This window comes from Gossypium hirsutum, chromosome A10, assembly GCF_007990345.1.
Source record: "Gossypium hirsutum isolate 1008001.06 chromosome A10, Gossypium_hirsutum_v2.1, whole genome shotgun sequence".
Taxonomy (NCBI): Eukaryota; Viridiplantae; Streptophyta; class Magnoliopsida; order Malvales; family Malvaceae; genus Gossypium; species Gossypium hirsutum.
Genome location: NC_053433.1, coordinates 114,310,034 through 114,335,656, shown reverse-complemented (window position 1 = coordinate 114,335,656; position 25,623 = coordinate 114,310,034). Strand labels below are relative to the sequence as shown.

General features: G+C 34.2%; 2 protein-coding genes across 2 annotated transcripts; both read left to right on the top strand.

The window, feature by feature from the left end:
* Positions 1-11,045: 11,045 nt before the first annotated feature.
* LOC107915119 (uncharacterized) lies at positions 11,046-12,590 on the top strand. The gene is made up of 2 exons (XM_016844259.2): positions 11,046-11,183; positions 11,604-12,590. Exon 2 carries the CDS (start codon positions 11,647-11,649, stop codon positions 12,346-12,348), a length of 702 nt encoding a protein of 233 aa, XP_016699748.2. The 5' UTR covers positions 11,046-11,183; positions 11,604-11,646; the 3' UTR covers positions 12,349-12,590.
* Positions 12,591-14,329: 1,739 nt separating this feature from the next.
* Positions 14,330-15,980, top strand: LOC107934377 (uncharacterized). The gene is made up of 2 exons (XM_041078157.1): positions 14,330-14,471; positions 14,996-15,980. Exon 2 carries the CDS (start codon positions 15,040-15,042, stop codon positions 15,742-15,744), a length of 705 nt encoding a protein of 234 aa, XP_040934091.1. The 5' UTR covers positions 14,330-14,471; positions 14,996-15,039; the 3' UTR covers positions 15,745-15,980.
* The last annotated feature ends 9,643 nt before the right edge of the window (positions 15,981-25,623 follow it).

The following is a 25,623-nucleotide window of genomic DNA, read 5'->3' as shown; positions in this document are numbered from 1 at the left end:
GCAATCACATGTTTTATTATTATTACTATTATTATTATTTGGATGTAATGATGTAACTTAGTTGTATTCCAACTAAGTTTGTTAGTGGTAGTAGGTGGTGATTTATTTTAAGTGGATGTAATGATAAAACTTAGTTGTATTCCAACTAAGTTTGTTAGTGGTAGTAGGTGGTGATTTATTTTAAGTGGATGTAATGATAAAACTTAGTTGTATTCCAACTAAGTTTGTTAGTGGTAGTAGGTGGTGATTTATTTTAAGTGGATGTAATGATGAAACTTAGTTGTATTCCAACTAAGTTGTCAAGTTGTAAGCTTGTATAAATAGGCTTTATGCCATTTTAAAAAAATGAATGAATTCAATCAAGATTTCATCCATATACTCTCTATTTTAGCTTTGCTTAAAATTTATTTCATTTTTCTTCTTTGTTTCTGCCGCAAGTCTCGATTCTTGCTCGGCAAGCTTTTTGTTGAACCTTGCTATTTGTTGCACTTAGCTCCAACAATTGGTATCAAGAGCCTATTTCTTAAGGGATCTGTTATACAAATTCATGGCTTCATCAAGCTTTTCACCAGCTGCACCTCAAGTCTTCAATGGAGAAGGCTACCACATATGGGTGGTTAAAATGAAGACCTACCTACAAGCTTTCGATCTGTGGGAGGTAGTCAACTCAGATGTTGAACCAGAGCCACTTAGAGGCAATCCAACAGTGGCTCAAATCAGGTAGCATGCTGATGAGAGGACCAAGAGGCACAAAGCCATGTCTCGCATCCAGAACTCAGTGTCAGATGTGATTTTCACAAGGATTATGGCCTGTGAATCACCAAAACAAGCCTGGGACAAGTTGCAAGAGGAGTTTCAAGGGACAGAGAGGACAAGGCAGCAACAGTTGCTGAACTTAAGGAGAGATTTCGAGAATTTGAAGATGAAGGAAGAAGAAACTATCAAGCAGTACTCTGACAGGATTATGGCTGTGGTTAACAGCATAAGGCTCCTTGGAGAGCAGCTCAAGGAAGCTAGGATAGTGGAGAAGGTTATTACAACTCTGCCCGAGAGGTATGAGGCAAAAATCTCATCTCTCGAGGACTCAAGGGACCTGTACACCATCTCCCTGACAGAGTTGATCAATGCTTTATATGCTCAAGAGCAAAGAAGAGCAAGCAGACTGGAGGAGCATCAAGAAGGTGCCTTTCAGGCAAGAACAAACACTGCCTACAAAGGCAAGAAGGCCTGGAGAGACAAGCCAAGGACTGATGTTGCAAGAAAAGAGGGTCAGACTTGCAAGCACTGCAGAAAGGCTGGTCATCCAAAAGAAAAATGCTGGTTCAATCCAGATGCTGTATGTCAGCATTGTAAAAAGAAGGGTCATGTTGAGAGAGTCTGCAAGAGCAAGACCAAATCAAGGCAGAGTCAGTTTCAACAGAAGAAAGCTGAGGCTCGAGTAGCTAAGGAGGACAGTGACCAAGAGGAGCAAGTCTTTGCTGTGTTATGCTCAGCTGCTCAAGAAAGGTTCTCATCTGGTTGGCTTCTAGACAGTGGATGCACCAACCACATGACACTTGATGCTGCAATCTTCAAGTCTTTAGACAGAAGCTGCAGAACTAAAGTCAAGATAGGAAATGGACATTTTATTCAAGCTGAAGGCAAGGGTGATGTGCTGATATGCACCCCCACAGGTGCCAAAGTGATTTCAAATGTGCTTTTGGTGCCTGAAATTGACAGAAACCTGCTCAGCATAGCTCAGTTGCTGGAGAAAGGTTATTCTGTTGTGTTCAAAGACAACCAATGCCAAATCAATGATCCAAGTGGATCCAAGCTGATGGCAGTTCCTATGGCTAATAAGAGCTTTGTAGTTGACTGGACCAGGGAGTCAGACATTGCCTACACAGTCACATCAGATGAATCCAAGCTTTGGCATCAAAGACTGGGACATGCCAACTTCAGATCGATGGCTCGAATGGTCAGAGAGGACTTGGCTGAAAACTTCATCAACTCAGTGGATCATGATGATGTGTGTGAAGTGTGTCAGCTAGGAAAGCAGGCCAGACTCCCATTTCCCTCGAATCAAGCCTGGAGAGCCTCTGAAAAACTCCAACTGGTGCACACTGATGTGTGTGGCCCTATGAGGACTGAGTCATTAAGTGGAAACATGTACTTCATACTGTTCATTGATGATTTTTCAAGATATTGCTGGCTTTACTTCCTAAAACAGAAATCAGAGGCGGCCTCAGTGTTTTGGAAGTTCAAGACTGCTGCTGAGACTGAAACAGGTTGCAAGCTGAAGTCTATAAGGTCTGATAATGGGACTGAGTACACCTCAGCTCAGTTCCAAGCCTTCTGTGATAAGGCAGGCATCAAACATCAACTTACCAACACATATACACCTCAGCAAAATGGTGTAAGTGAAAGGAAGAATAGGAGTTTGATGGATATGGCCAGGTGCTTGATGATTCAGAAGAATCTGCCTAAAGCACTATGGGCAGAGGCAGTTAACACTGCAAACTACATTCAAAATAGGCTTCCAACCAAGGCCTTGGATCAGAAGACTCCATTCGAAGCCTGGTTTGGATTCAAGCCATCACTGGCTCATCTGAAGGTCTTTGGATGCATCTGTTATGCTCATGTACCTGCTGTCAAAAGGGACAAATTGTCTGAAAGGGCTCGACCTGGTATTTTGGTGGGCTACAGCACTGTTAAGAAGGGCTATAGAATGCAATGGGCTTTGGAAAACTATGCAATTCTAAAACGTTGAAAAGTAGGCTCTCTCCAAAGAATTAGCAACACCATTTTATTTACTATATGCATACTAGACATATACAATTTTCATACATTTAATAAGTTATTAGAATTTTTATCAAACACGTATGCATTACCGAGAGACATATGTACTTATGGATGAAATTCGTCGCTAAAACCTTGATACATCGACAATTTGTAATTGTAATAATTTATACAATCGAATAATAATCTGAACACATAATATATGTTCTTTTTTGAGAAGTTGTTGTATTAGAACCACATTATTCAATCTTTGCTCTTTAGAGAGATATAAAAACACATTATATATGTTGTTCCTAAATCTTAAGATATTTTGTTGTTGAATAAGCTAAAACCCATCCACTAAATAGTGGCGAAGCCAGTGGGGTTGGCAGGAGCCCAATCCCCATAAATAAATGTTATTTATTTATTTAGATCCCTTTATAATTTATAAATTTTAAATTAATAATGATAAAATTACACTTTAATTCCTAAAAAACGACAAAAATTTTATTTAATCATTAAAAATTATAAAGATATAGTTTATTAAAATAGTGAAATTGCATTTTTTCTATAAAAAAAATATACAATTTAATTCTAGCTCCCAAAAGTGATAAAAATTTGAGTTAATCATTTAAAATTTATAAAGATATAATCTATTAAAAAGGTAAAATTACATTTTTACTATCGTAAAAATATACAATTTAATTTCAGTCCTTTGCTTTGCGCCTGTCACTAAGAATGCTAGTATTTCACCATTGGTTAATGTCTTTAGGTTTCCCACCTTTGGCATCTACTCAACTAGGGGGAATAACTGGTAAGTATTCATGGTTCAAGTATAATGTTTTAGGTATTCAACTCAACCTAGCTCTAATACACAAGTTTCTGCTCCTTCAATTAACGTTATTTGGTTAAGGTAAGCATTCAAATCACTTTTCTTTTTTGGAGGAATAATTGTTTTTTGTTGGGCATAGCTTAAGCTTTCTAGTCATTGTAATGATCCCAGATTTAGATATCCATAAATACCATGCTTTAAAAGTCTTTTTAATTTGTTATAAACATTCTATGAAAATTAGGGCCTTGCCTTTATTAATCTTCTGCAATTGTTTGTAAAGCAACTAGTTGTCTACATGTTTAAGGTCAAAGATTGAAGCTTGAGTTTGTTCAGATTTGAAATAAAAATAAAAGAAAATATTTAAGCTTGAATGATCATGTCTTATTGACCTTGATACATGGTCAAGTTGCTTCACAAAAATTGACTTTCAGAAAATAAATTTTGGACTGTTGATATTTTTGCAAACACTCATTGAAATGGATTTAAGAGAAAAGGTAATTCTTAGAATTGATGGAGGTTTTAAAGCTGGAGGTGATGTTCTAATGGCTACAATAATAGGGTGCTGATGAGTGGGGATTGACGCAACTTTTAGCAACGGAGTTTTCCATAAGTATAAGATAAATGACTATACCGACGATGATCTATCAGTATAAGGTTATACAGATGAACCTTTTTCTAACAGTCACCTTTCGTCAGTGTTAAGGAATAAAATGATTGTAATAGTTAGTAGTTAACAGTTAAGTAGTTAAATTTAGTAGTTAGTAGTTTATGTAGTTAGTCAATAGTTAGTTATTAGTTAATCAGTTGTTTGCTAGATTGTATATATAATATAGCTTGTTATTCAGCTATATATATGAATATCAATCATTTTATACTCATCACAGTCTATTCTTAACATGGTATCTGAGCCATAATTGTTTTTTCTTTCTTTCTTTCATCTTCTTCATGGCAATAGAAGCTATTTCTGGCAATAATAATGAGAACCGTTAGTCGTTCAATACGGCTGCTCTAGTAGATGGCTCTTCTCCCGGTCCTGGTAGTGGTTTTTTAAGAAAGATTCAGCAATTTCTTAAGCATGACATCGTGAAACTCAGTGAGCATAATTTTCTTTTATGGAAACAACAGGTTATGTTAATTCTTGAAGGGTATGGCCTACATGACTTTGTTCTTAGAATTATTTGTGTTCCTCTGCAGTCGATTGTTGATAGTAATGGTAATCTTGTTGCCAACCCTGAGTTCTTGTTTCACAAGAAGCAAGACAAACTGTTAGCTTCCTGGCTATTATCCATTATTTGTGATGATATTTTGGTACATCTCACTGGTGCCCAATTAAGCTTTGAGGTGTAGAGCACTGTTTTGCGTCGTTTGCTTCTAAGTCTATTTTGGCAGTCTCTACTCTGAGACATTCCTTAAATTCTCAGAAAAAAAGGGCAGTTAACTGTTAAAGAATACTTGGCCAAGGTTAAAAGCATGTGTGACATTCGCATGGCTGCAGGCAATGTTATTTCTGAGCAAGAACAGATTAGCATCATTCTTGCTGGTCTGCTAGTGGGGTACGAGTCCATTCGAATTGTGGCCTCTGCGATGAATGTTCCTCTTGATCTTCTTGCTGAAATGCTCATTGATTATGAGACTCGACAACAAGATTTGGTTTCAAGTATGTCTCTCTAGGCTAATATTGCTTAGCAACGTGGTACTATTGATAGCAGTATAAGTCAGTTTGATAGAGCTTCTAGGCCACCCTATAGGGGTAGTGGTAGGTCCTCTCGAGGCAGAGGTCGTGGAAGAAATTTTGTTCATAATAAGCCTCAATGCCAGTTGTGTGGACGGATTGGTTATACAGTACAGAAAAGCTATTATGGATTTGATAAATCTTTTGAAGGTGTTTCTAATCAGTCTATACAGGTGCATTATCATTAGTTTCAATGTTCTTTCAATTTGCTATATAATGGACCCCGTTGTTATTCTTATAGTGGTAATGTACAGTGTTCTAGTTTGCAAGCTAATGCAGTCTCCAAACAAGGACAGTTTCCCATGAATCCCTTGAATGTAAAGGTTTAGTACCCTGACTCAGGTGCATCTAATCATGTTACCGATGATCTGGACAATTTACTGGAAGTAGCACAGTACATAGGTAACAACAAGCTTTTTATGGGGAATGGTGTGTTAGTACCTGTGGCTCATATTGGCTCAAGCTTTTTTACAACTGACAGTAGAGTTTTTCACTTGAAAAATGGCTTGCATGTTCCTTGCATTTGCAAAAACTTAATGTCTGTTGCTCAATTTGTAAAAGATAATCAAGTTTATTTTGAGTTTCATCCTTTCTATTGCTTTGTGAAGGATATCAAGATAAGGAGCATCTTGTTGGTGGGCCACATAATGGTCTGTACCAACTTAATCTATCAGACTCTCGAAAGTTTAAGACTACTTCTTCTTCTCTAGCCACCGCTCATGCTGCTCATATTGGGTCACCTATTTCTAGTACTCATGTTTTTTATTTGTGGCACAAATGCTTTGGTCACCCTTGTAATAAAACTGTTACTGCAGTTCTTCAAAAGAGTAATATAGTTTCCAACACTTGAAAGTTAAGCTTAATCTGTTCAGTATGCCAACTTGGCAAGTTTCATAAGTTTCTTTTTTTCTTTCTACTACTGTGTATTCAGCTCCTTTTGAGCTCATTGTTTCTAATTTTTGGCAGCCAGCTTCTGTGGCGTCTGAGGGTCACTCTTATTATGTCTCTTATGTCGCTGCACACTCAAGATACACTTGGTTGTATCTCATTAAACGCAAGTTTGAGGCTTTTAAGAAATTTCTTCATCTACAAAGGTTTGTTGAAGTTCAATTTGGCTGCCACATAAAGGTCCTTCAGAATGATTGGAGTAGAGAATTTCATTCCTTTCCAACAGTCCTTTCTCAGTTGGGAATACAATATCGACTCTCTTGTCCTCATACCTCTGAGTAAAATGGCTTGGTGGAGAGAAATCACAGGCATATAGTTGATACTGGGATGACTTTGTTAGCTCAAGCTAGTGTCCCTATGCATATTTGGGCTCATACATTCATCAATGCTTTCTATCTCATTAACAGGCTTCCCACACCTGTTCTCAATGGAAAGTCTCCTTATGAAATGCTGCATAAGACTCTACCTAACTACATGCACTTGAAAGTTTTTGGCTGTAGGTGCTATCCATACCTCAGGCTGTTTAACACTCATAAGCTGTAGAATCAGTCTAGGCCTTGTGTGTTTCTTGGCTATAGTCTTGTTCACAAAAGGGTATAAATGTCTTGATGACACTGGTAAGTTGTTTATCTCTTGGCATGTGGTGTTTGATGGAGCTTGTTTTCCTTTTGCTGTTTCTACTAGTTCAAGTAATGGCTCTGTCTCTCTTGGTTTTCAGCCTCAGTTCTAGCATCAGCAGTATCAGATACCAATTGTGGTCTCTTCTTTGCCTCAGTCTGGTCTTGGTGTTCCTCCTATACTTGTTCCTTTAGGATCTACTGGCTTGCAGTTGAGGTCAGCTGCTAACATCGTACCAGGCAATACAGCTAGCAATCGTAGGTCTACTCCCTCTTTTTATCCTCCACCCTCCTCTCATCATGCTGAAGCTTCTCAAATGGACTCACAAGTGGTGTCTAGCAGCAATCAGGTTGTTGCGGCATTAGATGACCCCTGTCAACTTTCATCCCATGCAGACCAGGTCCAAAAGTGGTATTTTTAAACCCATAGTGTTTTCAACTAAGTTAGGTGTCATTATGCCTATCACAATTGAGGAGGTTTTGTCGAGCAAGGAATGGGAACTGGCAGCTCAGCAAGAATATGATGCTTTTCTAAGAAACCAGACATGAGACTTGGTTCCCTTACTTGCAAACATGAGAGCTATAGTGTACAAGTGGGTGTTCAAGCTTAAACGCCATTCAGATGGCACTATCACTTGATACAAGGGTCGTTGGGTGGTCAAAGGGTATCTTCAGGAAGTAGAAGTTGATTTTTACGAGACCTTCAGTCCAGTTGTCAAACCAACAACTATTCGAGTTATTTTAACATTGACTGTGAAGTCTGGATGGCAGCTAATATAGATTGATATTAATAATGCATTTATTAATGGTGACTTTTCTAAGGAAATTTACATGGTACAGCCTGCTGGTTTTGAACAAAAACACGGTGACTTAGGTATACCGACTAAAGAAGGTACTGTATGGTCTTAAACAGGCTCCCAAGGCTTGGTTCTCCAAACTGAGAGATTTCTTGCTTACTTCTCAATTCATTCTAGCCAAGTCAGATGGTTCTCTTTTTGTTAGAAGAGTTGAGGGTGTGCTTTTGTATGTTCTCGTGTATGTGGATGACATCATTGTCATTAGTAATCATCAATGTAGCATTGATGATTTTGTCACAACTTTGGATACAAAGTTTTTATTGAAGGATTTAGGGCCTCTCGGTTACTTTCTTGGAATTGAATTCCTTCCTACTATTGAGGGGTTGTTTTTGAGTCATCGCAAATATGTTATTGATATTTTAAAAAAAGCTCGAATGGATCAAGTAAAAAGCTTTCTTACACCTATGGTTACTTCAACAAATTTGTCACAACATGTTGGAAGTGTAATTGAAAATGCATCTGAGTACAGGAGCATTGTGGGAGCTCTGCAATATGTGGTCATCACCAGGACTGATATTACGTTTGCTATCAATAGAGTTTGTTAATTTATATACAAGCCTCTAGACCAGTATTTTAAGTATGTGAATCGTATTCTCAGGTATCTTCAAAGCACCTTGGATTGTGGTCTTCAGCCACTAACTTGGATTTAGTAGGATACTCGAATGCAAATTGGGGAACTGATATGGATGATAGGAGGTCTACTACAGGATTTTGTGTGTTCCTTGGTGGGAATCATGTGGCATGAGGGTCCAAGAAGCAACAAGTTGTTTCCAGGTCAACTGCAGAAGCTGAATATTGAGGCTTTGCTCATACTGTTACTAAGGTAGTTTGGCTTGAATCTCTCTTGTCCGAGTTGCATGTCTTTTCTTCCAAAAAAGCTGCAATTTGGTGTGATAATTCTGGAGCTGTTACTGTTTCAGCTAATCCAATGTTGCATTCAAAGTTCAAACATGTCGAGTTGGATGTTGCTGCTAGAAAGTTAACTGTAGGGCATGTTCCAGCACAAGAACAAGTAACGGATGTTTTCACTAAACCTTTGTCAGCCTCTTTGTTCACAAAGTTTAGATCGTATCTCAGAGTCATTGTTAAACATGAACAAATAGCAGAAATTAGGAAGATGGAGGCATGTTAAGGAATAAAACGGTTGTAACAATTAGTAGTTAACAGTTATGTAGTTAACAGTTAGTAGTTAGTAGTTGATGTAGTTAGTCAACAGTTAGTTATTAGTTAATCAGTTGTTTGCTAGATTGTATATATACCATAGCTTGTTATTCAGCTAGATATATGAATATCAATCATTTTATGCTCTTCACAGTCTGTTCTTAACAGTCAGGGTAATACTTTTTCTAGAGTTTAAGATGCTATACAAACAATTTTTAGGTATTTAGCTCCATATGTTGGACCATTGGTAAATGCCAATTTTTTTTTTGTGGTGATACAGATGTAATAAATAATAACAAGACATATGCAATATGTACGAAATTGAAATATAATTTAGTTTAAATTGTGAGTAAAAATAAATTTAAATAGATAAATATACCATATTAAGAAAATTAAATGCACTCCAATTGTTCATTATGGTATTGCCATTTTTCTTGAATTGGTATCGAATTGACTTGTAATATGAACTCAATCAATGACAGTATCAATATATACAAACAATGTACGTGAACCAATTTGTGTAATAAAATTGAAATGCATATAACTATTAAAATAAAACTTTGGTTGAAGAGGTAAAAAATGATTTTATTGATGTTGATGACTTGGGTTCAAATTTTAATATTTGTAATTTTTATCCTTTTTATAAATAAGGAAAAGGCAAAAGTATTCTTATAATAATACAACTTATTTAAAATATGTAAGGGCATTTTTAGTAATTCTTTGATTAAATTGATGTAGAGTTGATTTGTAATACAAGCTCAATCACACAATTAAATAATAGTTTATATATATATAATAATTTTTATATATATTATTTTTATTGAAAAAAAACCGTATGTTTTATTTTTTCTACTAAAACCTTAAAAAGTGTATTTTGATGAAGAATTTTAAATAATATAAAAATATAAAACATTAAATATGATTATTTTAATATTTGTAAAAATTTATAAATAGTTTTAATAAAATAAAATAAAAAATATATTGTAATTAAATAAAAATAATTTTCGAAGTTTAAGTTTTTATCTTATAATAGTACCATGTGTATTAAATAAAATAAAATTAGTAGTAATTTTGAAAAACGATTTATTTAGGTGGAATTTGAGCTATTAAAATTTCATCTTAAAATTACTTAAAAATATTTACATTCTACGATATATTTACCTAAATTAGTTTTAAAATTATGAAAACCTTCGCACAAATAAAATTCCTATTACAAGTTCTTCATCTAAACACCCTCTAAAATATATACATCTCCTTTTAAACCTTATTTTTAGAATTTTTTTTCTAATTTTCATATATAAAATAATGCGAAAAATTGGAAGAAGGGTAAGCCAATAGTTGGCTAGTCAATTCTTGAGAAAATTGGAAACAAAGAAAATTCTCATAACATAATATAATTTTGAACTTTCTTGGAAATGAAGGAGGTCAAACTCCAACAAATCAATAAATACAATTAATCCTCAGGTTTACTTGTAAAGCCTTTTGGAAAATTGGAACAAGGGTAAACCAATAGTTAATTAGTAGATGTTAGAGATTGTGTGATTCGAATTTCGTCATTTGTTGAAGAAATAAATACAATGTTAAAATAAAAGCATTTGTGGGAGCGAAAGGCCGAGGGCCGTAGTCTACTACAGATCCCGTTAAGCACAAAATTGGACTGGGATTGCAATCTGCCCCCTCAGTACAGACCATATAGCACAAGTTAAGTCTTTATATAACTATTCTTTTTCTATTTAACTTTGATTAGAATAGGGTTTTTCAACCTTATAACATTAATAAATTTTTCCTCTACTGCCTGTGATTTTTTTCTCGAAAGGATTTCACAAAAAATCTATCTCTTTTTATTGCTTTGCGATGGTTCTATAGCTATTATTGACATTAATTATAACAGTACAAATTAAAAACATAAAAAATTCTTAACATAATATAAATTTGAACTTTCTTGGAAATGAAGGAGGGTCAAACTTCGACTAATCAATTAATAAAATTAATCCTCAGGTTTACTTGTGAAGCCTTTTGGAAAATTGGAACAAGTGTAAGCCAATAGTTAATTAGTCAATTCTTGAGAAAATTGGAAACAGACAGAACTCTCATTAACATAATATAATGTTGAATTTTCTTGAAAATGAAGGAGATCAGGCTTCAACTAATCAATAAATAAAATTAATCCTCAGGTTTTATTATAGAGCTTTAAATTTACCCCTTAAAAGCCTGCTGCTGAATTACTAAGCTCGGTCTCACACCAATGAATTTACTATAATCTATCGTCTTGGTTGCTGGTAAGTCTTCATAGCCCTCCCTATTACTTATCTCTATGATTTTACTTGGTTTTTTTTTTTTGAATTACCTTGATTAGCTTTGTGGAAATCCAATTCCAATAATCATCTTCTTTAAAGCATATGATGCTCTAATTTTGTAGAAAAGTTTGTAGCATATGATATTTGATTGCATGTATGTGTGTTTAAGGTGATTGTTAGATGCAAATTTATGTTTAGAATGAGTATGATTAGGGTGTAAATAAGATATTTGTGTTTATAAACAATTTGAGTTTGGGTTAAAAGAATCCAGATTCGACACAATTAATATCGAGTTAAGCTCAAACTCAAGCAATTTGATCGATTTTTTTGTGTTGAGTAGTTTCAGAACTTTAAACAAGTCCAATCAAGCGAGTTTGATTGAAGCATGTTTTAATTTTTTAGAAACAGTGAAAGCAAGAGCTGCAAAAGGGCAAACGCGAAAGATATGAAAATCACGGAGATAAACCATTTCAGTCATCAACACAAGCTTGAGCTAAGCTATTCCGGAACGCCATATCAGTGCGACGGATGCAAAGAACTAGGCTTCGGTTCATGTTATCAATGCAATAACGAGAAGTGCGACTTTCATCTTCACGAAAATTGTGGGGTGGCCAAGCCTATCGCCACCCATTCATTCTTCAAAAACATCAACTTCAAGTATGAAAAGAAAGGGAAACAAGGCAAAACTTGTAAAGCATGTGGCAAAGATGTTCAAGGTTTCATGTATAAATCCAAGGAAACATATTTGCATCCTTGTTGTTTGACGCTCCCAAGCACCTTGAATGGCAATTTCAACGGAAGGTCGTTGAGACTCAACCTTGAGGTGAAGGCCTCAACCAAGTGTTTGATATGTCAAAACAAGGAAATTTCTAAAGGGAAATTGAAAGGGTGGGCTTATATTTCGAGTTGTGGGAAGCACTGTTACCATGTTGGGTGTGTGAATAATATGAACTTTGAGAATTGGAAAATGGGTTATTTCAATCAATCACAAAGCGGTGGTGTGACAAATGGGTTAGTGTTTATCAAAGAAGAAAATGGGGGAAGTTCAAGTGGGAGAAAGGAAAATGAAAGGCCATTGATGGGATATGCTTTGAATCTCATAGTCCAAGCTGTTTTAGGGGCTGTTGTTTCTTCCTGGATTAGTTAGACTATTCTCTTTATTGCAGATAATTGAATGCTGGCCAATGTTTGATTTTTATTTTTTGTACCCATTAATGTTGTTAATTAATTGCTAATCACATCATTCCTACACCGGCAAACTTTTGTATGTTTCAAGTTGATTAGTATGAAATTTAGAGTTCGATTCCTGTATTTGTAAACGCTCTCCTCTTTCCCTCATTGTAATATAATTATTGACTTGTATAAAAAAATATTTTAATGTCGGAACAAGCAATGCGAGTTGATCAATTTTGTTCATAAGCATGACAATTTTCTAGCTGTAGATCAATAGTATATTTCAAGAGAAAATAGAAATAACGAAACACATGAAATGAGGCTTAATCATGTATAAATTCATAAAGCCAAAAGTTAACTAGTTTGTTCTTGTTTGAAAATCTGTTAGATGTCCAACATATTCTAACAAAAAACATGTAAATTATTCTACCGTTAATATGGTAGATCAAAATTCATTGACTAGGAGAGGAACATACTTTAGATTCAAGTTGATCTGACGGTTTCAGAGATCGAAGAAGACAACTATCTAGATTTTAGTTTGCAGATTCACGATGTTCAAGAGAAATGGAAGGAGACCTTTTGATTGGTATAGGTGGTGCGAATAGAGAATGCCATACAAGAATATTCTAATAGCCCAATGACTTAAATGAAAACTTTTGAATAGTTTAGTAACCAATGGCGGATCCTAAATTTTTTTTTGGGGAGGGGGCGGAACTTAATTGTATATTTTTATGATAGTAAAAATGCAATTTCATCATTTTAATAAGCATGTACCTTTATAATTTTTAAAGGGTTAAATCACATTTTTATCATTTTTGGAGTGGTCAAAGTGTAATTTTACCATTATTAATTTAAAATTTCATAAATTATAAAGTGCCTAAACTAAAAATTTACTATTTTAGGGGAACCATTATGCTCTACCACTATTAATGATCATCTTTTAACTTTTTAAAATTTAATAACCAAAATATAAATTTATTAATAATTTAATGACCTTACGTGTAATTCATCTTGAATTAAATTCATAAGCTAATTCACTTTGGGCTAGTATTAATGGATTATTGGTTGGGTTGGGTAATTGAACTTTGGGTTAAAGAAATTAAAATTATATTATATATTATATTATAAATATATTTAAAATAAATTAAAAATAATAAATGGGAGTTAATTAAGTAGTTGAATTCAACTTTATATATTTTAATAACCGATAATACATCACTCAAATTGACTAAATATTAAGAAAAATTAAAATTTAGAAATATGATTATAATAAATTATTTTTTTATTTTTATAAATTTTTAATATTTTGTATTTTTTATAATTATTTTAAGTTCCAAAAAGTAAAAGTTCTAGAAAAAAAATTGTTTTTCAATTTTTTATTTTTATTTTTCCTTTTTTTGGAAAATTGGGAGTTATTTATAATCTATATTACACAATTCAACTGAGCAACCTCCAAATTGAAAAAGAAAGTTAGACCAATAGATATTTGTTTATTTTGAAAATATATCATTATAGAATTAGCATGATATATGCATAATATACATATTAAAAATAATTTTTGAAGTTTAATTTTTAATAATAACTAAAAAAAACACGTATTTAGATGGAATTTGAAAAATGAATTTGAACTATTAAATTTTTTTATTAAATTATCCAAATATTTTGATATATTTACTCAAATAAGTAAATTCGATTTTAAAATTTTAAAAATTTTGATGCAAATGAAATTCTTCATATAAATTTCTCATCGAAACACACCCTAAAATATATACATCTCTCTTTAAACCTTAACTTTAGAATTTTTTTTTCTAATTTTTCATATATAAAATATTAATGTGAAAATTGGAAGAAGGCTAAACCAATAGTTGATTAGTCAAATCTTGGGAAAATTGGAAATAGAAAAAAATTCTCATAACATAATATAAATTTGAACTTTCTTGGAAATGAAGGAGATCAGACTTCAACTAATTAATGAAATTAATCCTCAGGTTTTCTTATAAAGCTTTAAGTTTCCCCCCTAAAAGCTTGCTGGTGAATTGCCAAGCTCGGTCTCACACCAATGAATTTACTATATATAATCTTTCATCTTTGTTGCTGGTAAGTCTTCATAGCCCTCCCTATTACTTATCTCCATGATTTTACTTGCTTTTTTTTTTTTAATTTACCTTGATTAGCTTTGTCGAAATCCAATTCCAATAATCATCTTTAAAACATATGATGCTCTAATTTTGTAGAAAAGTTAATAATATATGATATTTGATTGCATGTATGTGTGTTTAAGGTGATTGTTAGATACAAATTTATGTTTGGTATGAGTATGTTTAGGATGTAAATGAGATATTTGTATTTATAAACTATTCGAGTTTGGATTAAAAGAATATGGATTTAACATAATTATTATTGAGTTAAGCTCAAACTCGAGCAATTTGAATTATCGAGTGACTCAAATTTTTGTGTCTTAATGCTTGAGCAGTTGAAGAACTTAAAACAATTCTAATCAAGCAAGTTTGTTATGGTTCAATCTTTATATTGAATCGAGATTGAATTTTAGAAATTAATTCTAATTCACTTACGTCTTGGACTTTGCATTACACCCTTAAAAGCATGTTTTAACTTTTTAGAAACAGTGGAAAACAAGAGCTGCAAAAGGGCAAACGCAAAAGATATGAAAATCACGGAGATAGACCATTTCAGCCATCGCCACAAGCTCGAGCTAAGCTATTCCGAAACGCCATATCAGTGTGACGGATGCAAAGAACTAGGCTTCGGTTCATCTTATCAATGCAATAACAAGAAGTGTAACTTTCATCTTCATGAAAATTGCGGGGTGGCCAAGCCTATCGCCACCCATTCGTTCTTCAAAAACAGCAACTTCAAGTTCAAAAAGAAAGGGAAACGAGGCAAAACATGTAATGCATGTGGCAAAGATGTTCAAGGTTTCATGTACAAATCCAAGGAAACATATTTGCATCCTTGTTGTTTGAAGCTCCCAAGCACCTTGAATGGCAATTTCAACGGAGGGTCATTGAGACTTAACCTTGAGGTGAAGGCCTCAACCAAGTGTTTGATATGTCAAAACAAGGAAATTTATAAAGGGAAATTGAAAGGATGGGCTTATATTTCGAGTTGTGGGAAACATTGTTACCATGTTGGGTGTGTGAATAATATGAACTTTGAGAATTGGAAAATGGGTTATTTCAATCAATCACAAAGTGGTGGTGTGGCAAATGGTTTAGTGTTTATCAAAGAAGAAAATGGGGAAAGTTCAAATGGGAGAAAGGAAAATGAAGGATCACTGATGGAGTATGCTTTGGATCTCATTGTCCAAGCTGTTTTAGGGGGTGCTGTTGCTTCTTTGCTTGGTATTTAGACTCTCTCTACTGCAAATAATTGAATGCTGGTCAATGTTTGACTTTTATATTTTTCACTCATTAATATTGTTAAATAATTGCCAATCATATCACTGACTCGGTTGATTAGCATGAGGTGTAGAATTCGATCATTGTGATTGTAAGCTCTTTCTCTCTTCTCCCGTTGTAATGTAAGTATCAATTTTGGTCGATAATTTTATAGTTAAAGTGAAATAGTAAGAACTTAAATGTAATATCTAATTATTAGTTCTCCATCATAGCTTTCTTGTGTTTAGATTATTGTAGACAATAATATATTTCAAGAGAAAACTGACATAACAAGACACTTGGAATGAGGCTTAATCATGTATTAATTCAGAGAGCTAATTAGTTTGTTCTTGTCTGAAAATTTATTGATGTAAACATATCCTAACATAAAAGATGGTAACTATTACTAGGAAATCTAGTTTTGTTGATGCTGAAAGAATGTGACAAAGTCTTGTTGTTGGAAAGAAAGCGTTGTAACTTATGTCTTAAAGAAATCATTCATTTTTACCATTAAAAAACTAGTATGGCTGATAAAATAACCACAGTTACACATGTCATGCCATGTGTATCTCATTTTGACATATAGGAACCAATTTTGAACTGTAGAAATGGATGAAACTTTTAATAATAGAACTAATTTACTCTTTGTTCTAATGTATAAAAACTAATTTCCTTATTTTTTGAGGAGAAAGAACAAAATATAATCCGACTCTTAATACAAAGACCCCATTATTTTTTTTCCCAGTCAATTGATTATAAGAAAAGGCATTAAGATCACCCAACCCATACTAATTTGAACAAGGAATCAAAAGCAACCAAACAATTCTAAACTATTAAAGAATATTTTTACATCCGTATTAGATTTGTATATTTTTCATGTCATAATTAAATTACATTAATTTTCATGGTTGAACTTGTCTTATGATGGTTTTATGAACTTTAACCAAAGTTGGTTTTCTTGTTTCTATAAAATTTTAACACGTTTTAGGTGTGGATTTTAGTAACTTCATAGATTTTTTTAGCATTTGATTTTTGTTATTATTATTCGACTATATATTATTTTTATTATCTTTTTTTTAATTTGATTATATTATAGTTGTACAGGTTTCAAAAAGTTTAACTAAAGTATATAAATAGCTGTAAAATTTGTGACCCTATAGACACTGCAACCGCTGTTATTATTTAACTCAGTTAATGGAAACGTCCATCTTTGAGCTTTGTTCAGACCATGTGCCAATTAACAACTTTTTTTTAATTTTATTTTCATTGATCGCATAAATTTTGTGGATGACTTGAACTCCAAAATACATTAAAAGATGGAAATTATTACTGGGAAATCTAGGTTTGTTGATGCTGAAAGAATGTGACAAATTCCTGTTATTGGAAAGACAGCACTGTAAATTATGTTTTAGAAAATTGAATAAATTAATTTCTGTACATTAAATCTAAAGGTAATGAAAAAATCGAATAATTTCACATGGCGTGTCACATATACTTTATTGCAACGTACAAGAACTAATTTTTAATAATAAAAATGAATAAAAGTTTTAACAAAAAAACTAGTTTGTTATAATGTATTGAGACTATTTTACTCAATTTTTTTTAGTAAAATAGACAAAATGTAAATTAAGAATTTCTTAAATTTAGTCAAGTCTAACATTTTTAATATAAAACAAATTATCAATTTCAAAAACAAAAAGTTCCCATGAACAGCCATTGACTAACATATTCAATACCATGACTGATACAATAAGATGCAAAGTCAAAATCCATCTAGTAGCTTATGATGCAAAGTCAAAAACGACGTCTTATACAAATTACACTGAAACTTATTGGTAGAAAACAGGAAAAAAGAACTCCACATTTCTTCTATTTTCTTGGAGAGCATCAAGCAATTTTTTGGACTCGAGCCTCTTTCAAGTTCATCCACAGAACACTTTAGATACCTGCAACTAAAGAAACAAGGATTTATTTAAGCACGTAGTAGAAATGAGGTGAGCTTTCTTGAGTGGAAAGAAAATAAATTTTAAGTATAATTGGTAAGGAAGAAAAATGAAAGGAAAGAAAATAATAATAAAAATATATTTATTAGTTCAAAATTATACATTTTTTAAATATTTTACACCAAACACACTTATGTACTGAAAAAATTAGATTTTCCATCTTTACACTTTATCAAGAAAAGCTTAAGTGATGAAACAAATGAGTATTTTGCTAAAAAAAGAAGACATTATTACCGGCTTGTACCAGCCCACTTTTGCCCTGCCCACTAAATTAAAATACCCAAACCCCAACTAAAATTACATAAGCCCAAATTTAAACCCAAAATAAAAAAAACCCTAAAACCCAAACTCTATGGCCCATTACCTAAACAGATTTTGGTAGAAATCAAAAACCCTAGACCCCTAGTCGCCGCTTCTGTCCCATCGCCCATGCCAGTCGGCCACCTGTTTCACCGCCTTATCTCCCACTTGCACCCGCACTATCAAATGGAGAAGAGACATAAAGTGATAAAAATGCATGTAAAATGGCTATAAAAGCCGAGCCAAAAATCCATTGTAAAGGTCGGATTTTTTTTGAAATACAAAAAAAAATTACAGTAAACATTGAACATAAAGAAATCAGAGATCCAAATACAAAAACAAAAATCCCAAAAATAGATTCGGAGAAAGAGCAAGGTATACAAGGGCAAAGGTTACTTCATTTTTTATTTTATTTTCTTTTTTTTCGAATCTATTTGCAGACATATATCAATATTTTCCCCATTTTTTCTCAAAAAATCATTAGAATATAATAAAATAAAAAAGGAAAAAGGCACCTTTTTCGAAATTTCAGCCGTCGCGCACGGTGGCAGGTGATGGCGGCGGCGGCGACAGCGAACGACGGTGGTCCGGTGACTGGGGCTCCGTCGGAGGGGAAAGGCTTGAGAGGTTTTGGGGGGGGGGGAGAGGTTTCAGTTTTTTTTGGAAGAATGAGGAAATGAATTTTTTTTAAAAAAGTTTGCCTTAAATAGCCAATCAAAATGACGTCGTTTTGGTCGGCCTTCTTAATGCCAAAACGACGTCGTTTTGAGACGACCCGACCCGATCCGACCCGCTCCACTCAGGATCCGCGCGTTTTTCATTGGAAGGATTAATTCGCTTTTAGCCCTTCCGCTTTTCTGCTACTTCACAATTAAGTTTTCATGGATTTTTAATTTTGCCCCGAATTATGCTTGGATTTCTCGAGTCCCTTGCGATGCTGCACGTTTTGGTGGGAGGGTTTATTGCCTGATCTAGTCCCTCTTCTTTGTTTTCACGTGCAATTTCATCCCCTTATCTTTTATTTATTTCGGATTTGCCCCAAAACTTTGTTTTAAGATTCAATTACGTCCTTTTCATTACTTTTGGTTGTGTTATTATATTATTTATATTATTATTATTATTATTATTATTATTATTATACTTGTACTTATATTTATTTATTTCTAATGACATTATTATTACCACTTTTATTATTATTATTATTTTTACTACCATTATTTTTCATACATATATACGTTATTGTTTATGTTATTATTATTATTATTACTATATTATTATTCTTTCTATTATGTATCACCCATATATTTTTACTATTATTGCCACCATTATTATTATTATTATTATTATCATTATTATTATTATTATTTATACCTTATTATTATTAGTTATTATTTTACTATTTTTATCTAATATATTATCATTATTATTATTTCACTATTGTAACTTAATATATTAGTATTGTTATTTTTATTTTCATCCTATTATTATTATTATTATTATTATTATTATTATTACCACCATTTTTATTTTTACCATTATTATTATCTTAGCATTAAACCCATAAATTTCATATCGTTATCATTATATTATATATATATTATGTATATGTTATTATTTACATTATTATTATTATTACAATTTTTATTTTCCTTATTTTATTACTATTGACATTAGTACTATTTTTATTACTATTACTTTATTACTATTACTACTAATATCACTATTATTATTATTTTTATTACTATTATTATTATTTTATTTTTTACTATCTAATATATTATTATACCTTTTATTATTATTACTATTGTTTATTACTACTATTATTATCATATTTTATTTTTTTTATTACTATTACTATATTATTTTTATTTTTACTACTATTATTATTATCATTACTATTATATTATTAGCATATTATTTATTATTATTATTATTATCCTTATTAACACATTTTTACCTTTTGTCAACATTATTATTATTTTTCTTTTACTATTTTATATATTACTTATTTATTTATCGGTTTACTATTAAGTTTCCTTTTTTACTTATTCTCATTATTCTTATTTATTTTTATTTTTATCATTTTTATTATTTTTACTTATTATTCTCCTCTTAAGTTACATAGCTTGTTTATTTCTTTCATTTTTGTCATTCATACTACTCATTTATTATTATGCTTGTTAACATCACGATTTATTTCTTTTCGTTTTTACAAATTTGCGTTATATCATCCTTTACCCGACGAAAATGACTTTCTCATAAAAAGCGATACTCTGTATTTGGGATTTCGAGAAAATCGTGCTCTAACTTACTGCGTTTCGATTTTTCTCACTTAACCTAAATTACGGAATATTCTTTTAAAATCGCAACACGAATTTTGAATAAAATACTTATTCTCGGAGATACGAGGCGTTGTGTCCTAACTTACTGGATATGACATCTTGTCACCGCAAGATAAGGTTTTTGCAAATAAAGGCAATATCCAGTATTTGGAAGTTCGAGATATCGTGCCCTAACTTACTGGATTTCGATTTTTCTTGTTTACTCTAAATAATCGAATACCCTTTTAAAAAAGGTTAAAATACACGAATTTCAAATAAAAGGCAAGCTCATTCTCAAAAGTTCGAGATGTCGTGTCCTAACTTACTGGATGTGACATTTCATCACTTAGAGACGATAAGGTCTTTAACATTCAAGTGTTTCTACTAAAAGAGGGATCGTATTTTAAAGTCTTTCAAGTTTTTAATTTTCGACACTAAGACACTAATTAATCAACTGGGTACCAATTTTTGGGCGTATTGAGGGCGCTAATCCTTCCTCGTGCGTAACCGACTCCCGAACTCATTTTCTGATTTTCGTAGACCAAAAATTATCGTTTTAGTAAATCTTAACTTTTATTAAAATGATTAATTTAAGGTGACCCGATCACACCTCATCAAAAAGGATTGGTGGCGACTCCCATTTTTTTATTTTCATTTCCAAAACCAAAGTCGACCCCGTTTTTCCAAAAAAATGGTTTCGACAGCTTGGCGACTCCACTAGGGACCCAAATAAGAGAGTCAAGCCACAAGTTGATTAACTTTTGTCTTTTTTCGAAAATTGAAAATTTGGTTTTGAAATACGATCCTTTCGTTGCATTTCATCTGTTATCTTTGTGGTTTATGATATAATACCTGCTGCGTTGGTTCGAGTCTTTAAATAGTTTTGCATATTACATTGCATGACCGCTGTGGTCACACCCTTTTAAGTGGGAGTGAGAAACTACTCCTTCGTGAGGTTTTCACCTCCGTGCAGGATAGTGGATCACTTTCGGGATACATCCATACCTATGTTTTCGTGAGATTTTCATCTCCGTGCAGCCATAGGGAAATGTATTCCACTGAACTGAACTTGGTCTGTATGAGCCTATAATGGGTGAAGATCGAGGACTCTGCTAGTTCAGGTACCTTTACTCTAGAACCGAACCCCATGTAGTGAGCCTTAAAAGCCCACCCTAGGCAGAGCCACTCTGAAACCCTAGTGGTTGCCTGAGCAAGTGCTATATTTGTTATTCCTTAATTGCTTTAAACTGCATATGAAATACTGACTTGCTTTGTTTTACTTTGATTGTATTTGCATGGCATTTTCATCACAAAAGGTGTTGATTCACATTCGGTTGCTAAGTAGATAGCTTATCATGGAAAAAGGTTTTTTTTGATAAAGTAGAGGACAATGCGTCTGTCCGGATATGGACTGAGACAACACAGCAAGAGAAAGGTGATAGTCTTACCGAGGGGTACGTGTCGGAGTTGTTGGATTTTACTCGGATCAGCATAACTCAGAATAATCTCCAAGAAATGAAAGAAATTTGGGGTCTGTGAGATGACGAGGTCAAACAGTTATTCTATTGTCATTTTGGTGATTTACCTTATCTGCTCGATGTCAAGGTAGACGAACACTTGTTTCGAGCCCTCGCCCAATATTGGAATTCTGCTTACAGTTGCTTCACTTTCGGGAAGGTAGATTTGGTACCTACTATAGAAGAGTACACGACCTTGCTCCATTGCCCGATGATTCAGGTTGACAGAATTTATTCCAGAGCTGCCAAAGTCCCAGCATTTTTAAAAAAGCCGATGAACATCACAAGGATGAGCGAACAGTGGGTTACAACCTGGATCAAACAAAAAGGAGATTGTAAGTGCATTCCTTGGAAGAACCTGAAGGATCTAATCTTAGCGTACCCCGATATGAAAAAAAGGGTAGATGTCTTCGCTCTAAGCATTTATGGACTGGTTATCTTCCCTAAAGTTTTAGGGCATGTAGACGAGGCGGTTTCCGATCTTTTTGACAGGCTTGGTAAAGGGACCACACCTGTACCCGTAATCTTGGCTGAAACTTTCAGATCATTAAATGCTTGTCGAAGAGCGGGTGAAGGAAGATTTATTGGATGTGCACAACTCTTGCTATCTTGGTTCCACAACCATTTTTGAAAAGTAGAAAAGGTCTCGTATCGTATCTTCTCTGAAAATTACTCTCCACTGAAAGAGTTAGTAGCTACACAGAGGTGAGATGATATTACAGAAGAAAATTGGATGACGGTTCTTCAAAATTTGCAAGAGGAAGATGTTGAATGAAGATCCCCGTGGATGGTTCCTAATGAAATATTATATCGATGCGGAGATTTTGATTTGGTTCCATTATTAGGAGTATGGGAAGCCGTCGGGTATGCTCATTTGCTTGCATTAAGACAGTACAGATCCAGACAGTTTACACCACCGATATACGGGTTAGCTCAGTGCGAGTTCGTATTCACAGGGAATAATTACAAAAAAAAAAGTTCGCGAGATATCAAATGCCTGGAACCAGACTCGTAGAATGAAAAAGTTTGCTGCCAATCCCATGACTACCCCTGAGTATGACCGGTGGTGGGATCAGAGGATTAATGACAACATCCCTACGTTAGATCAAGGAAATCCTCAGTCAATGGAAGAACACTTGAAAATAATCCCATCTGAGCTAGAAATTATCAGGCAAGAATTCGAGAGAAAGAGTCGGGAACTAGAAAAAGGATCGAGCAATTGGAGGAAGAAAAATGCAACCGGGGTTAGATGTCGATGTCTAGAAACTAGAAGCTGAAAGACTCAGAAAAGGAAAAAATAAGGCTGAAGAGGATTTGGATAGTTTGAAAACGGACAACAAGAAGCTGCGAAGGTCAATGAGAATCGCTGGGTTAGGAAAAACATCTGAACAATGGCGACAGGAAGTTAAAGAAGAGAAAGGCAAAGCCAACCAATGGGAAGAAAAATTCCGGGATGCTCAAACTCGAGAAGGTGTTCTGAAAAGAAGTTTGGTAAAAAGCCAGAACGAGAAGGAGGGGTTAAAGATTCGGGTGTCAGAGTTAGAGAGGTCCTTGTATCAGTATCGTTCACGTAACTCTGTAATCGAGTTGAAAGCTAGTCAGAGCAGAATCGAAGAATTAAAAGAGAAGATAGAAGAACTTAAAGTAGCGCTACAAAATCGTGAACTCCAGATTAAACTCCTGGAGGTAAATAACGAGCGATGGAAGGAGCAACTTCATCAATCTCAAGATCAAGTCAGAAACAGGGACTACGTCATGGGCGAAGCTTTGACTCAGGTGCGAGAAGTGGCTGATCACTTACAAACATTAGCAGTACAGGCCGATATGTTGAGTTTAAAATACTAGTCAGAACCAGGCCGAGGCCGAGAGCTAGCTTGGCTTCTTAGGTAGGTCAAGGCCTTAAGTATCAGGACCAAGCCTTATATGTAATCTGTTTTATGTAAAGAAACTTGTTTTCTAGAAAAGTTACTCTAATGAAATCAAATTAGAATCAACGCTTTTTTGCATTCATTGCATTAATGCATCAGCATTGCATCATACGCACTAAAACTCACAAAAAACCCCTAAAAATCATGGCAGTTATCTTGTAACATCGTTACGATACAAGAGGAAAAACAAAAGCAATGGACCAAAGGTTAGAGAGATTAGAACAAATGCAAAAAAAAATGCAGGATCAACTACAAACGCGTATGCAAGAACATCTGTCCAAAACCAGCAAGATGTAAGGGACCAGATGCTAGAGTCCCAAAAAAGTATGATGGATCAATTAACGCGTCTATTGGCCAGCGGATTAGAAAAAGGGAAAAGCCCCATGATCAATGCGGGAGGTGATAATAAAGATCCTATCTACCCTCAGGGTTTTGCCCCAGCAGACGTTCAGACACAACTTGATATGTACCCGAGAAGGCCATCGGTGACAATTAGGCCCCAACCATTTTAGGCCGGTGTTTTGGTGCCAGTAAACTATCAGGCTGGCTTAGGCTCCAATTTGGGGGATAACCCGACTAACCCTGTTGTCCTCAATCTCGATGAAGTAACAGAAACAGAAAAGACAAGGGTAGAACTCCCGAAAGAATTTGAAGAAAGGTGTAGATGGTTAGAAGAAAAATTTAAAGAAATGGAAAGCACCGACTATCGTGGTGGAATCGATGCTAAGGAATTAAGTTTGGTTCTGGACCTGGTACTCCCTCCCAAGTTCAAAACTCTGGAATTTGAGAAATACAATGGGACTAGCTATCCCAAAGCTCACATCACTATGTTCTGCAGACCAATAGTAGGCCATGTCAATAATAATCAACTCTTGATTCACTGTTTCTAAGAAAGTCTGGTTGGGGCCACTTCTAGATGGTACAACCAACTGAGTCGCACCCAGATCAGTTCATAGAAAGATCTAGCACAAGCTTTCATGAAACAGTACGGTCATGTGGCAGACATAGCCCCTGATAGAATCACTTTACAGAATATGGAGAAAAAGCATAATTAAAGCTTTAGGCAATATGCCCAACGATGGAGAGAGGTGGCCACACAAGTTCTACCCCCTCTGTTGGAAAAGGAAACCACTATGCTCTTGATCAATACCCTGAAGGCACATTTCATTAACCACATGCTGGGTAGCACAACCAAGAGTTTTTTAGACATAGTAATGTCTGGAGAGATGATAGAAAATATGATAAGATGTGGGAAAATAGAGGCGAGAGAAAATGCCAAAAGGTCAGCACCGAGAAAGAAAGAGCACGAGGTAAATAATGTGAGCACATATTCAAAATCGATCACCGTAAGCCAACCAAGGTCGACAACCACTGGTCAGCAGGGCCCACCCAGAAAAGAACCCAACATAAAACAAAATAGGTAGAAACTCCAATTTATGCCCATTCCAATGACGTACAAGGAGTTATACCAAAGTTTATTTGATGCACATGTCGTGTCTCCCTTCTATCTAAAGCCAATGCAACCTCCATACCCCAAATGGTATGACGCAAATGCCCAAAGCGAATATCATGCGGGAGCCACAGGACACTCGATAGAAAACTGCACCACTTTCAAGAAATTGGTTGAAAGACTCATCAACATGGGCATCGTGAAATTTAATGATGCATCTAGTGCAGAGAATCCATTAACTAACCATAGGGATAAGGGGATAAATGCGACAACCGAGAGTTCAGGGAAAGAAACTAAGATGAATATTGCAGAAGTGAATACCCTGCTGAAAG

Excerpts from the sequence above, each read along its gene's own strand:
- LOC107915119 (XM_016844259.2), top strand. The coding sequence starts at position 11,647 with ATGAAAATCACGGAGATAAACCATTTCAGTCATCAACACAAGCTTGAG.
- LOC107934377 (XM_041078157.1), top strand. The coding sequence starts at position 15,040 with ATGAAAATCACGGAGATAGACCATTTCAGCCATCGCCACAAGCTCGAG.